At 48.9% G+C, this 14,949-nt stretch overlaps 1 protein-coding gene across 1 annotated transcript in view; it reads left to right on the top strand.

The window, feature by feature from the left end:
* Positions 1–14,949, top strand: part of LOC134416636 (nuclear receptor coactivator 1-like) — a 68,531-nt gene that overhangs the window by 39,851 nt on the left and 13,731 nt on the right. Inside the window, exons 9-11 of the mRNA XM_063153392.1 lie at positions 3,196–3,343; positions 4,918–6,061; positions 14,688–14,757. Of these exons, the coding sequence (XP_063009462.1) occupies positions 3,196–3,343; positions 4,918–6,061; positions 14,688–14,757 (1,362 nt within the window). The remainder of the gene's footprint in view (positions 1–3,195; positions 3,344–4,917; positions 6,062–14,687; positions 14,758–14,949) is intronic.

Here is a 14,949-nt window from a genome sequence, read left to right as displayed (position 1 = left end):
CCGGAGTTTTTTCCCAGGATTTTCCTTTATTTCAGTTTTTTTCCTCTCAGTGATGACTCCAGTACTGTCCTAATCCTTTGTCTCCCTCACACTGAGCGACAGCTCCGTGCTAATCCTGCCTGGGCCTTGTTGTGGTTTTTGGGATCAGAATTCCATTGAATTAGGGGTTTTGGGACTAGATGTGGATTTTCCCTTGACTTTCTCAGAATTTTTCTATGTTTTTCCCTGGAATTCAGTGTTTTTCCCCTCAGTGATGACCCAAGCAGGGCCCTCAGCCCCTCGTACCGCTTCACGCTGAGTGACAGCTCCGTGCTGATCCACCCTGGGCCCTGTTGGGATTTTTGGGATTAGATTTTCATTGATCTGTGGTTTTTTTGACTGGATTGGGATTTTGTCAGGATTTTAGCAAGATTTTTCCCAGAATTTTCCCGTAATTCAGTGTTTTTCCTCTCAGTGATGACTCCAGTACCACCCTTCTCCCCTTGTCCCAGTCACGCTGAGCTACAGCTCTGTGCTGATCCTCCCTGTGCTCTGTTGGGGTTTTTGGGATCAGAATTCCATTGAATTGGGGTTTTTGGGATTTTTTTCAGGTTTATTTTTTATTTTCTCAGTTTTTTCATAGGATTTTCCTGGAATTCAATGATTTTCCCCTCAGTGATAACCCCAGCAGGGCCTTCAGCCCCTTGTCCCCCTCACGCTGAGAGATGGCTCTGTGCTGATCCTGCCTGGGCCCTGTTGGGGTTTTTGGGATCAAATTGGAATTGGATTGAGGTTTTTGGGATTGGATTGGGATTTTTGTGGGATTTCCCAGGATTTTTCCCAACATTTTCCTGGAATTCAGTGTTTTCCCCCTCAGTGATGACCCTGGCACGGCCTTGAGCCCCTCATCCCCCTCACGCTGAGTGACGGCTCTGTGCTGATCCGCCCTTATTGCTATTCCCATTTTTAGGATTGTCTGGGGATTTTTTTTGGATTTTCCCTGGATTTTCCCAGCTTTTCCCATATTTTTCCCTGGAATTCTGTGTGTTTTTCCTCAGTGATGACGCAGGGCACAGCCTTCAGTCCCTCGTACCGCTTCACGCTGAGCGATGGCTCCGTGCTGATCCTCCCTGGGCCTTAGTGGGGTTTTTGGGATTATATTTTCATTTAATTTTTTTTTATTGGATTTGGAATTTTTTTCAGGATTTTCTTGAGTTTTTTCCCAGAATTTTCCTGTAATTCAGTGTTTTACCCCTCAGTGATGACTCCAGTACCACCCTTCGCCCCTTGTCCCAGTCACGCTGAGCTACAGCTCCGTGCTGATCCTCCCTGTGCTCTGTTGGGGTTTTTGGGATCAGAATTCCATTGAATTGGGGTTTTTGGGATTTTTTTCAGGTTTATTTTTTATTTTCTCAGTTTTTTCATAGGATTTTCCTGGAATTCAATGATTTTCCCCTCAGTGATAACCCCAGCAGGGCCTTCAGCCCCTTGTCCCCCTCACGCTGAGAGATGGCTCTGTGCTGATCCTGCCTGGGCCCTGTTGGGGTTTTTGGGATCAAATTGGAATTGGATTGAGGTTTTTGGGATTGGATTGGGATTTTGTAAGGATTTTCTTGGGATTTTTCCATGGTTTTCCCTGGAATTCAGTGTTTTCCCCCTCAGTGATGGGGCAGGGCCCTGGCACGGCCTTGAGCCCCTCATCCCCCTCACACCGAGAGACGACCCTGTGCTGATCCTCCCTTATTGTTATTCCCATTTTTAGGATTTTCTGGGGAATTCTTTTTTTATTTTTCCTGGATTTTCCCAGCTTTTCCCATATTTTTCCCTAGAATTGTGTGTGTTTCTCCCCAGTGATGACGCGGGGCACGGCCTTCAGCCCCTTGTACCGCTTCACGCTGAGCGACGGCTCCGTGCTGACCCTCCCTGGGCTTTGTTGGGATTTTTGTGATTACATTTTCATTGAATTGTGTTTTTTTGGACTGGATTGGGATTTTTTTCAGGATTTTAACAAGATTTTTCCCAGAATTTTCCTGTAATTCAGTGTTTTTCCCCTCAGTGATGACTCCAGTACCGCCCTCCGCCCCTTGCCCCAGTCACGCTGAGTGAGGGCTCTGTGCTGATCCTCCCTGTGCTCTGTTGGGTTTTTTGGGATCAGAATTCCGTTCAATTGGGGGTTTGGGGATTTTTTTCAGGTTTATTTTTTATTTTCTCAGTTTTTTCATAGGATTTTCCTGGAATTCAATGATTTTCCCCTCAGTGATAACCCCAGCAGGGCCTTCAGCCCTTGTCCCCCTCACGCTGAGAGACGGCTCTGTGCTGATCCTGCCTGGGCCCTGTTGAGGTTTTTGGAATCAAATTGAATTGCATTGGGGATTTTGGGTTTAGATTGGGATTTTGGGGAGTTTTCTCAGGATTTTTTCCAGGATTTTCCCTGGAATTCTATGTTTTCCCCCTCAGTGATGGGGCAGGGCCCTGCACAGCCTTGAGCCCCTCATCCCCCTCACGCTGAGAGATGGTTCCATGCTGACTTTCCCTTTGCCCTATCATGATTTTTAGGATTTTCCCTGTATTTTCCCAGCTTTTCCCATATTTTTCCCCTGGAATACTCTGTGTTTTTCCCCAGTGATGACGCAGGGCACGGCCTTCAGCCCCTCGTACCGCTTCACGCTGAGCGACGGCTCCGTGCTGATCCTCCCTGGGCTTTGTTGGGATTTTTGGGATTAGATTTTCATTGAATTGTATTTTTTTGGACTGGATTGGGATTTTTTCCAGGATTTTAACAAGATTTTTCCCAGAATTTTCCTGTAATTCAGTGGTTTTTCCCTCAGTGATGACTCCAGTACTGCCCTCCGCCCCTTGTCCCTCTCACGCTGAGTGAGGGCTCTGTGCTGATCCTGCCTGGGCCCTGTTGAGGTTTTTGGGATCAAGTTGGAATTGATTTGAGGTTTTTGGGATTGGATTGGGATTTTGTCAGGATTTTCTTGGGATTTTTCCATGATTTCCCTGGAATTCAGTGTTTTCCCCCTCAGTGATGGGGCAGGGCCCTGGCACGGCCTTGAGCCCCTCATCCCCCTCACGCTGAGTGACGGCTCCGTGCTGATCCTCCCTTATTGTTATTCCCATTTTTAGGGTGTTCTGGGGATTTTTTTTTATTTTCCCTGGATTTTCCCAGCTTTTCCCATATTTTCCCCTGGAATTGTGTGTGTTTCTCCCCAGTGATGACGCGGGGCACGGCCTTCAGCCCCTCGTACCGCTTCACGCTGAGCGACGGCTCCGTGCTGAGCGCCCACACCAAGTGCAAGCTCTGCTACCCCTCGAGCCCGGAGCTGCAGCCCTTCATCATGGGCATCCACGTCATCGAGAGGTACGGAGCTCCCGGCAATCCCTCGGAATTCCATGGAATTCCCACCAAATCCCTCAGAATTCCGTGGAATTCCTCAGAATTCTGGCTGGGATCGGTGCCAGGAACCACCCAGATGGGGCAGGGATGAAGCTCCGGGCGCTGATCCCACCCCGGGTTTTTCCACATTTTTGGGAATTTTTCCGTTCTTTTATTCCCGCTTTTGAGTTTTTCCTGGAGTTCTGGAGGTTTTGGGAATTTTGGTGTTTTCTAAGGAAGATTTTTCCAGGGGTTTTCACGCTCTGGGTGAGGAATTATTCCTGGAAATCTGGCCTCGACTTCATGCAGGCATTCCCTGGGTCCTCGGTGCTGGATTGAGATTGGGATTGGGATTGGGATTGGGACTGGAATGGGGATTGGGATTGAGATTGGATTGGGATTGGGATGACTGAGATTGGTTTTGGGATTGGAAGTTGGATTATAATTGGTTTTGGGATTGGGACTGAAATTGGGATTGCGATTGGGATTGGAATTGGAATTAGGATTGGGATTGGGACTGGGGTTGGAATTAGGTTTAGGATTGGGATTGGAATTGGAATTAGGATTACGATTGGGATTGGTTTTGGGATTTGGACTGGAATTGGGATTGAGATTGGGATTGGATTTGGAATTAGGATTAGGATTGGGATTGGTTTGGGGATTGGGATTGGAATTGGGATTATAATTGGTTTTGGGTTTGAGATTGGAATTAGGTTTAGGATTAGGATTGGTTTTGGGACTGGGATTAGAATTAGGTTTAGGATTGGGATTGGAATTGGAATTGGAATTAGGATTACGATTGGGATTGGTTTTGGGATTGGGATTGGAATTGGGATTGAGATTGGGATTGGGTTTTGAATTAGGATTAGATTGGGATTGGTTTGGGGATTGGGATTGGAATTGGGATTGGAATTAGGATCAGGTTTAGGATTAGGATTGGGATTGGGATGGAATTAGAATGGGATTGGGGTTGGTTTTGGGATTGGGGCTGGAAATGAAATGGGGACTGGAATTTGGATTAGGATTAGAATTAGGATTTGTTTTGGGATTGGGATTAGGATTAGGATTTAGACTGGAATTGGAATTGGGATTAGAGTTGGGATTGGGTCTGGAATTGGGATTGTCATTGAGATTAGAATTGGGATTGGGATTAGTATTGGGATCAGGATTGGGATTGGGCCTGGAATTTGGATTGGGATGAGGATTGGGATTGGAATTTTTAGGATCCTTCCTGCCATCGGAGCAGAATTTGGGAATTCCAAACCCTGAGAAAACCTTGGAGGAGCCGGAATTCCAAGCAGAGAATTTTATGGAATTCCTGCTGTTTTCAGAACAGGATCTGGGAATTCCAAAGCCTTGGAGCAGCCGGAATTCCAAGCAGGGAATTCTTGGGATCCTTTCTGCCGTCAGAGCAGGATTTGGGAATTCCAAACCCTTAGAAAGCCTCGGAGCAGCCGGAATTCCCAGCGCGGAATTTCTGGAATTCCCGCTGCCAGAACCCCTTTGAGGACCGCCAGCACCGAGCTAAAATCAGATTTTCCCCACATTTTCCCGCACAGGGATCACGGAATTCTGTCCCCCCAGGACGCCCCCGCCCCGGGCCTGGCGCTTGCCAGGGTGAACCCCAGCGTGGCCCCGGCGCCGGGCATGGCGCTGCCGCCCTCCCTGCCCGCGTCCAACGGCTCCCCCCACCCCGGGAACTTCGGGAACCCTCTGGGCTCCAGCGTTGCCTTAAGCCAGAGCGCCGGGAACGCCCACCCGCTGTCCCACGGCGGCTCCCCCATGAACAGCCCCGGCGTGCCGGCGCCGCCGTTCCGGCACCGAGGGAGCCCCGGCTTGATCGCCAGATCCAGAGCTCCCTTCTCGCCGGCCGTGCACTCCCCGGCTTCCTCCTCGTCGTCATCCTCGTCGTCGGGGAGCTCCCGACCCTTTCCCAGCTCGCCTCCGGCCAATCCGGCGTTCCTGAGGCAGCCGAGCGCCCAGAGCTCCCCCGGCCGCGCCAAGGGCGACGCCAAGGACGCCTCCGCCGTCATCCAGGAGAGCAGCGCGGCCGACAAAGCCTCGGAGCCGGGAATCCCGCACGGATCCGAGGGCGGCGGCGGCGGCGGGGACGGCAGCGCCACCAGCAGCGGGAAGTGTCCCCAGGGCACGAGCCACCGGCTGGTGCAGCTACTGGCCAGCACGGCCGAGCAGCAGCTGCGGCACCACCACGACGCCGACACCAGCTCCAAGGATTCCTTGGCGTGCGCCGGCATTGCCGGGAGCTCCGCGCCGGCCCCGCCGTGCCCGTCGTCGCACAGCTCGCTCACCGAGCGGCACAAGATCCTGCACCGGCTGCTGCAGGAGGGCAGCCCCTCCGACGCCGCCGAGCCCGACAAGAAGGAGAATTGCGGCGTCGGGAATTCCGGCGTCGGGAGCTGCGGCGTCGGGAATTCCGGCGTCGGGAGCTGCGGCGGCGGGAGCTGCGGGATGGCGGAGGCGGAGAAGAAGAAGGAGAGCAAGGACCACCAGCTGCTGCGGTACCTGCTGGACAAGGACGAGAAGGAGGCGGGCGCGGCGGCGGCGGCGGCACCGGGGATCAGCCTGGACGACGTCAAGGTCAAGGTGGAGAAGGGAGAGGCCGCAGAGGCGTGTCCGGCCCCGCCCGCCGGCGTTGCCAAAATTCCGGCCGGGGATGAGGTCAAGATGGAGGCGCCGGGACAGGTGGGTGGGGGAGAGTTGAGGTTTCCTGGGAATTTTCATTTTCTGGGGTTTGGTTTCGTGTTCCTGTGGGATCTTGGAGTTCTGGAATGGTTTGGGTGGGATTTGTGGAGATTTCATCCCATCCCATCCCATCCCATCCCAGATCTTGAGGTTCTCCAAGATTTCCTTGGATGTTCCCAAATATTTTTGAGGAATTCTCCTGGATTTGGTTTCCCACCGAACGCCAAAGTTCTGGAATGGTTTGGGTGGGATTTGTGGAGATTTGATCCCATCTTGATCAAATCCCAAGATCCTGAGGTGATCCAAGATTTTCTTGGGATCCAGGAGTTGGGATTGAGTGGGGATCCCAAGAAATGTTGGATTTTCTTTGGGAATTTTTCTTTTGGAATGGTTTGGGTGGATTTGTGGAGATTCAATCCCATCCCATTCCAACCCTAAGATCTTGTGATGCTCCAAGATTTCCTTGGACAATCCCAAGGATTTTCTGGGAATTCTCCATTATTTTGTTTTTTATTTCCATGGAATCTTGAAGTTCTGGAATGGCTTGGGTGGAATTTGTGGAGATTCAATCCCATCCCATTCCAACCCTAAGATCTTGTGGTGCTCCAAGATTTCCTTGGACATTCCCAAGGATTTTCTGGGAATTCTCCTGGATTTTGTTTTTCATTCCCATGGAATCCTGAAGTTCTGGAATGGTTTGGGTGGGATTCGTGGAGCTTTGATCCCATCCTGCTCCAATCCCGTAATTCCAGGATTTCCGTGGACATTCCCAGATATTTTTGAGGAATTCTCCTGGATTTGGTTTCCCATGGAATGCCAAAGTTCTGGAATGGTTTGGGTGGATTTGTGGAGCTTTGATCCCATCCCAATCCCAAGATCTTGAGGTTCTCCAGGATTTCCTTGGATGTTCCCAAAGATTTTCTGGGAATTCTCCTGGATTTTGCTTCCTATTCCTGTGGAATCCCAAGATTTTTCCTGGTTAATCGCAGAATTTCCCCCGTTTTTTTCTGGGATTTTTCCCACCTGATCCCAGAATTTTTCCCATCTGATCCCAAGATTTTTTCCTGCCTTATCCCAGAATTTTCCCAGTTTACTCCAGAATTTTCCCCAGTTTATTCCCATATTTTTCCAGCTGATTCCAGAATTTTTCCCAGTTAATCCCAGAATTTTTCCTGTTTGATCCTGAGATTTTCCCCAGCTAATCCCAGGATTTTTCCTGTTTGATCCCAGAATTTTCCCACTTTGTACAGAGTTTTCCCACCTGATTCCAAGATTTTTCCCAGAATTTTTCCTGCCTTCTCCCAGAGTTTTTTCCCACCTGATTCCAGAATTTTTCCCATTTTTTTCCTGGGATTTTCCCCACCTTATCCCAGATTTTTTCCCACTTGATCCCAAGATTTTTTCCTGCCTTATCCCAGAATATTCCCAGTATATTCCAGATTTTTTCCCAGCCGATCCTAGAATTTTTCCTGACCGATCCCAATATTTTTCCCTGTTGATCCCAGAATTTTTCCCACTTTCTCCCAGAATTTTTTCTCACCTGATCCCAGAATTTTTCCCAGTTTGTTCCAGGATTCTCCTTGGCTGATCCCAGATTTCTTCCCACCTGATGCCAAGATTTTTTCCTGCCTTATCCCAGAATTTTCCCGGTGTATTCCAGATTTTTTCCCATCTGATCCCAAGATTTTTTCCTGCTTCATCCCAGAATTTTCCCGATTTGATCCCAGAATTTTTTCCTGCCTTCTCCCAGAATTTTTCCCACCTGGTTTTTTCTCCACAGAATTTTTCCTGTTTGATCCCAAAATTTTTCCCGACCAATCCTGAGATTTTTCCCAGCAGATTTGAGAATTTTTCCCGGTCGATCCCAGAATTTTTCCCATCTGATCCCCAGATTTTTCCCACTGTTTTTCTGGGATTTTCCCCACTCGATCCTAAGATTTTTTCCCTGCCATATCCCAGATTTTTTCCCACCGGATCTGATATTTTTCCCAGCTAATCCCAGACTTTTTTCCCAGCTAACCCCAGACTTTTTCCCACCCGATCCCAAGATTTTTCCCATTTTTTTTTCTGGCATTTTCCCCACCTAATGCCAGAATATTTCCTGCTTTTTCCCAGACTTTTCCCCACCCAATCTCAAGATTTTTCCCAATTTTTTCTGCCATTTTTGCCCACCATATCCCAGAATATTTCCTGCTTTCTCCCAGACCTTTTTCCACCTGATCCCAAGATTTTTCCCATTTTTTTTTCTGGCATGTTTCCCCACCTAATCCCAGAATATTTCCTGCTTTCTCCCAGACTTTTTCCCACCTGATCACAAGATTTTTCCCATTTTTTTTCTGGGATTTTTCCCACTCAATCCTAAGATTTTTTCCTGCTATATCCCAGATTTTTTCCACCTGATCCCAAGATTTTTCCCATTTTTTTTTTTCTGGCATGTTTCCCCACCTAATCCCAGAGTATTTCCTGCTTTCTTCCAGACTTTTTCCCACCTGATCCCAAGATTTTTCCCAGCTAATCCCAGACTTTTTTCCCAGCAAATCCCAGACTTTTTCCCACCTGATCCCAAGATTTTTCCCATTTTTTTTCCTGGCATTTTCCCCACCTAATCCCAGAATATTTCCTGCTTTCTCCCAGACTTTTTTCCCAGCAAATCCCAGACTTTTTCACACCTTGATCACAAGGTTTTTCCCATTTTTTTTCTGGGATTTTTCCCACTCGATCCTAAGATTTTTTCCTGCCATATCCCAGACTTTTTTCCACCTGATCCCAAGATTTTTCCCATTTTTTTTTCTGTCATGTTTCCCCACCTAATCCCAGAATATTTCCTGCTTTCTCCCAGACTTTTTCCCACCTGATCCCAAGATTTTTCCCAGCCAATCCCAGACTTTTTTCCCTACCTTGTTGCATTCTTGTTGTCACTATCGCATTTCCAGCGTCCCACACTGTTGTTATTGCATTCCCACAGCCCAAACCTTCTCGCTGGTTTTCTACCCCGCAGTTCCTCTCTGCAGCGCGGTTCCTCGTGGTTTCTCCCACGGGCTCATCCTCGACCCTCCCCTTCTTATCTCAGCGACCTTCACGAGCCGCAGCTGCTGCCCAGCCAGGGACTTGGCAGCTGTGGCTCGTTTGGAACAGCTGGGAGCCACTGACCGCGTGTGTCAATCACGTCGGGGTCACCACTCGTTGTTATCTCGTTGTTACTATCACGTTTCTGGAGTCCCACACTGTTGTTATCATATTCCTACAGCCCAAACCTTCTCGCTGGTTTTCTACCCCGCAGTTCCTCTCTGCAGCGCGGTTCCTCGTGGCTTCTCAGGGGCTCGTCCTTGACCCACCCCTGTTATCCCAGCGACCTTCACGAGCCGCAGCTGCTGCCCGGCCGAGGCCTTGGCAGCTGTGGCTCGTTTGGAGCAGCTGGCACCCACTGACCGCGTGTCTCAATCACGTCGGGGTCACCAATCGTTGTTATCTCATTGTCACTATCATGTTTCTGGAGTCCCACGCTGTTGTTATTGCATTCCTACAGCCCAAACCTTCTCGCTGGTTTTCTACCCCGCCGTTCCTCTCTGCAGCGCGGATCCTCGTGGCTTCTCAGGGGTTCATCCTCGACCCACCCCTTCTTATCCCAGCGACCTTCACGAGCCGCAGCTGCTGCCCAGCCGAGGCCTTGGCAGCTGTGGCTCCTTTGGAACAGCTGGGACCCACTGACCGCGTGTGTCAATCACGTCGGGGTCACCACTCGTTGTTATCTCGTTGTTACTATCACATTTCCAGCGTCCCACACTGTTGCTATTGCATTCCTACAGCCCAAACCTTCTCGCTGGTTTTCTACCCCGCAGTTCCTCTCTGCAGCGCGGTTCCTCGTGGCTTCTCCCACGGGCTCATCCTTGACCCTCCCCTTCTTATCTCAGCGACCTTCACGAGCCGCAGCTGCTGCCCGGCCGAGGCCTTGGCAGCTGTGGCTCGTTTGGAGCAGCTGGGACCCCCTGACCGCGTGTGTCAATCACGTCGGGGTCACCACTCGTGTCATTTTTATTGTCACTATCACATTTCTGGAGTCCCACACTGTTGTTATCATATTCCTACAGCCCAAACCTTCTCGCTGGTTTTCCACCACGCAGTTCCTCTCTGCCGCGCGGTTCCTCGTGGCTTCTCAGGGGCTCGTCCTCGACCCACCCCTTCTTATCTCAGCTCCCTTCACGAGCCGCAGCTGCTGCCCGGCCGAGGCCTTGGCAGCTGTGGCTCGTTTGGAACAGCTGGCACCCACTGACCGCGTGTCTCAATCACGTCGGGGTCACCACTCGTTGTTATCTCATTGTCACTATCACATTTCTGGAGTCCCACACTGTTGTTATCATATTCCTCCAGCCCAAACCTTCTCACTGGTTTTCCACCACGCAGTTCCTCTCTGCAGCGCGGTTCCTCGTGGCTTCTCAGGGGCTCGTCCTCGACCCACCCCCGTTATCTCAGCGACCTTCACGAGCCGCAGCTGCTGCCCAGCCGAGGCCTTGGCAGCTGTGGCTCGTTTGGAGCAGCTGGGAGCCACTTATCCAAGACATAAATTTTACAGGGATTCTCAGTATATTTCCCCCTTTTTCTATTGCTAACAGATATATTCCAATACAATACAGATATTCAAGTACGATGTATTAATTTCGTTACAATACATGTTTTATAATGAGACTGAAAGGCCTCACACACCACACGGGTACAACACACACATTGCCCGTGACTCAAAGGTCACACACACCACACGGGTACAGCACACACATTGCCCGTGACTCAAAGGTCACGCACACCACACGGGTACAGCACACACATTGCCCGTGACTCAAAGGCATCACACACACCACACGGGTACAGCACACACAGTGCTCTGTGACTCAAAGGTCACACACACCACACGGGTACAGCACACACATTCCCCGTGACTCAAAGGTCACACACACCACACGGGTACAACACACACATTCCCCGTGACTCAAAGGCCTCACACACCACACAGGTACAGCACACACAGTGCTCTGTGACTCAAAGGTCACGCACAGCACACGGGTACAGCACACACATTGCCCGTGACTCAAAGGTCACACACACCACACGGGTACAACACACACATTGCCCGTGACTCAAAGGTCACACACACCACACGGGTACAACACACACATTGCCCGTGAGTGAAAAGTCACACACACCACACAGGTACAGCACACACATTGCCCGTGACTCAAAGGTCACACACACCACACGGGTACAGCACACACATTCCCCGTGACTCAAAGGCCTTGTCCAACACACACAGCTCCTTGCCCAAGGCCATTGCTCACAGCTCCCGGCTGCCACAGCTCCTCGATTCAATAGCTCTGTTCTTCTGCAGCTCTTGGCTGCCTTTCCCACTGTCCTGGCTCCATGGCCAACTGCAGCTCTTGGCTGTCTTATCCTCCACAGCTCTCAGGCCGCGTGTGTCAATCACGTCGGGGTCACCACTCGTTGTTATCTCGTTGTCACTATCACATTTCCAGCGCCCCACACTGTTGTTATTGTATTCCTGAATCCCAAACCTTCTCGCTGGTTTTCCACCCCGCAGTTCCTCTCATTTGGCTCGTTTGGAGCAGCTGGGAGCCCCTTATCAACACAGAGATTTTACAGGGACTCTCGCTGCACTCCCTGATTGCAGATTTTTCCCACCTGATCCCGGAATTTTGCTCATTTTTTTCCTGGGATTTTTCCCACCCAATCCCAAGATTTTTTTCCCGCCTCATCCCAGACTTCTCCCAGTTTGATCCCAGATTTTTTCCCCACCTAATTCCAGACTTTTTCCCAGCTAATCCCAGAAGTTTTTCCCACCTGATCCCAGAATTCTCCTCATTTTTTCTGGGATTTTTCCTACCTTATCCCAGAATTTTTCCCACCTGATCTCAGAATTTTGCTCATTTTTTGCTGGGATTTTTCTTAGCTAATCTGAAGATTTTTTTCCCGCCTCATCCCAGAGTTTTCCCTGTTTGATCCCAGATTTTTCCCCACCTAATTCCAGACTTTTTCCCAGCTAATCCCAGAAGTTTTTCCCGCCTGATCCCAGAATTTTCCTCATTGTTTTGGGGATTTTTCCCACCTTATCCCAGAATTTTTCCCACCCGATCCCAGAATTTTCCTCATTTTTCGGGGGATTTTTCCCACCTTATCCCAGAATTTTTCCCACCTGATCCCGGAATTTTGCTCATTTTTTCCCTGGGATTTTTCCCACCTAATCCCAAGATTTTTTTCCTGCCTCATCCCAGACTTGTCTCAATTTGATCCCAGAATTTTTCCCACCTGATCCCGGAATTTTGCTCATTTTTTCACTGGGATTTTTCCCACCTAATCCCAAGATTTTTTTCCCGCCTCATCCCAGACTTCCCCCAGTTTGATCCCAGATTTTTTCCCACCTAATTCCAGACTTTTCCCCAGCTAATCCCAGAAGTTTTTCCTGCCTGATCCCAGAATTTTCCCCATATTGTTCTGGGATTTTTCCCGGCTGATCCCAGAATTTCTGCTGTTTGATCCCAAGATTTTTCCCAGCTAATCCCAGAATTTTTCCCACTTTATTCCGTGATTGTTTCCAGCTGATCTCAGATGTTTTCCCACATGATCCTAGAATTTTCCAGGATTTTTCCCATCTGATCCCAGAATTTTTCCCACTTGATCCCAAGGTTTTTTTTGCACTGTATCCCAGAATTTTCCCAATTTGATCCCAGAATTTTTTCCTGCCAATCCCAGAACGTGTCCTGGTAATTCCCAGAATTTTCCCCATTTTTTGGGGGATATTTCCCAGTTTGATCCCAATATTTTCCCCACCTAATCCTTAGATTTTTTTCCCCGCCTCATCCCAGAATTTTCCCGATTTGATCCCAGAATTTTTTCCTACTAATCCCAGAACGTGTCCTGGTGATTCCCAGGATTTTCCCCATTTTTTTGGGATATTTCCCAGTTTGATCCCAGTATTTTCCCCACCTAATCCCAGAAGTTTTTCCCGCCTGATCCCAGAATTTTCCCCATATTGTTGTGGGATTTTTCCTGGCTGATCTCAGAATTTTTCCCACTTTATTCCAGATTGTTTCCAGCTGATCTCAGATGTTTTCCCACATGATCCTAGAATTTTCCAGGGTTTTTCCATCTGATCCCAGAATTTTTCCCACTTGATCCCAAGTTTTTTTTGCACTGTATCCAGAATTTTTTCCAGTTTGATCCCAATATTTTCCCCACCTAATCCTTAGATTTTTTTCCCGCCTCATCCCAGAATTTTCCAATTTGATCGCAGAATTTTCCCAATTTGATCCCAGAATTTTTTCCTGCCAATCCCAGAACGCGTCCTGGTAATTCCCAGGATTTTCCCCATTTTTTTTGGGATATTTCCCAGTTTTATCCCAATATTTTCCCCACCTAATCCCAGAAGTTTTTCTTGCCTGATCCCAGAATTTTCCCCATATTGTTCTGGGATTTTTCCCGGCTGATCCCAGAATTTCTGCTGTTTGATCCCAAGATTTTTCCCAGCTAATCCCAGAATTTTTCCCACTTTATTCTGTGATTGTTTCCAGCTGATCTCAGATGTTTTCCCACATGATCCTAGGATTTTCCAGGATTTTTCCCATCTGATCCCAGAATTTTTCCCACTTGATCCCAAGTTTTTATTGCACTGTATCCCAGAATTTTCCAGTTTGATCCCAATATTTTCCCCACCTAATCCTTAGATTTTTTTCCCGCCTCATCCCAGAATTTCCCCAATTTGATCCCAGAATTTTTTCCTGCTAATCCCAAAACGCGTCCTGGTAATTCCCAGAATTTTCCCCATTTTTTTGGATATTTCCCAGTTTGATCCCAATATTTTCCCCACCTAATCCTTAGATTTTTTTCCCCGCCTCATCCCAGAAATTTCCCAATTTGATCCCAGAATTTTTTCCTACTAATCCCAGAACGTGTCCTGGTAATTCCCAGGATTTTCCCCATTTTTTTGGGGGATTTTTCCCAGTTTGATCCCAGAATTCTCCCCATTTTTCTGGGGATATTTCCCAGTTTGATCCCAGAATTTTCCCCATTTTTTGGGGATTTTTTCCCACCTTGATCCAGAATTTTCCCCATTTTTTTGGGATTTTTCCCAGTTTGATCCCAGACTTTTTCCCCATTTTTTTGGGATTTTTCCCACTTTGATCCCAGAATTTCCCCATTTTTTTGGGATTTTTCCAGTTTGATCCCAGACTTTTTCCCCATTTTTTTGGGATTTTTCCCACTTTGATCCCAGACTTTTTCCCCATTTTTTTGGGATTTTTCCCACTTTGATCCCAGACTTTTTCTCCATTTTTTGGGATTTTTCCCACTTTGATCCCAGACTTTTTCCCCATTTTTTTGGGATTTTTCCCACTTTGATCCCAGAATTTTCTCCATTTTTTTGGGGATTTTTCCCACCTTGATCCCAGTATTTTCCCCATTTTTTTGGGGATATTTCCCACTTTGCTCCCAGAATTTTCCCCATTTTTTTGGGGATTTTTCCCACCTTGATCCCAGAATTTTCCCCATTTTTCTGGGGATATTTCCCAGTTTGCTCCCAGTATTTTCCCCACCCAATCGCCAACTTTTCCCCTTTCCCCCCCAGTTCTCGGCCGAGCTGGAGCAGCTGGATCAGCTCCTCCCTTCCCTGGACAAAGCAGCTCCGATCGCCACCGGTCTGCGGCGCCGACAGGAGCGACCCCGCACTCACCGCAGGAGTGACCGCAGGAGTGACCGCAGGAGTGACCGCAGGAGTGACCGCAGGGGTGTCCGGAGTGTCCGGAGTGACCGGGATCTCATCAGTGACCGGCGTGTCCGGGGTGACCGGCGTGTCCGGGGTGACCGGCGTGTCCGGGGTGACCGGAGTG

This window comes from Melospiza melodia, chromosome 3 (assembly GCF_035770615.1).
Source record: "Melospiza melodia melodia isolate bMelMel2 chromosome 3, bMelMel2.pri, whole genome shotgun sequence".
Classification (NCBI taxonomy): domain Eukaryota; kingdom Metazoa; phylum Chordata; class Aves; order Passeriformes; family Passerellidae; genus Melospiza; species Melospiza melodia.
Note: the sequence above shows the minus strand (reverse complement) of the source record. Positions and strands in the feature narration are given on the sequence as shown.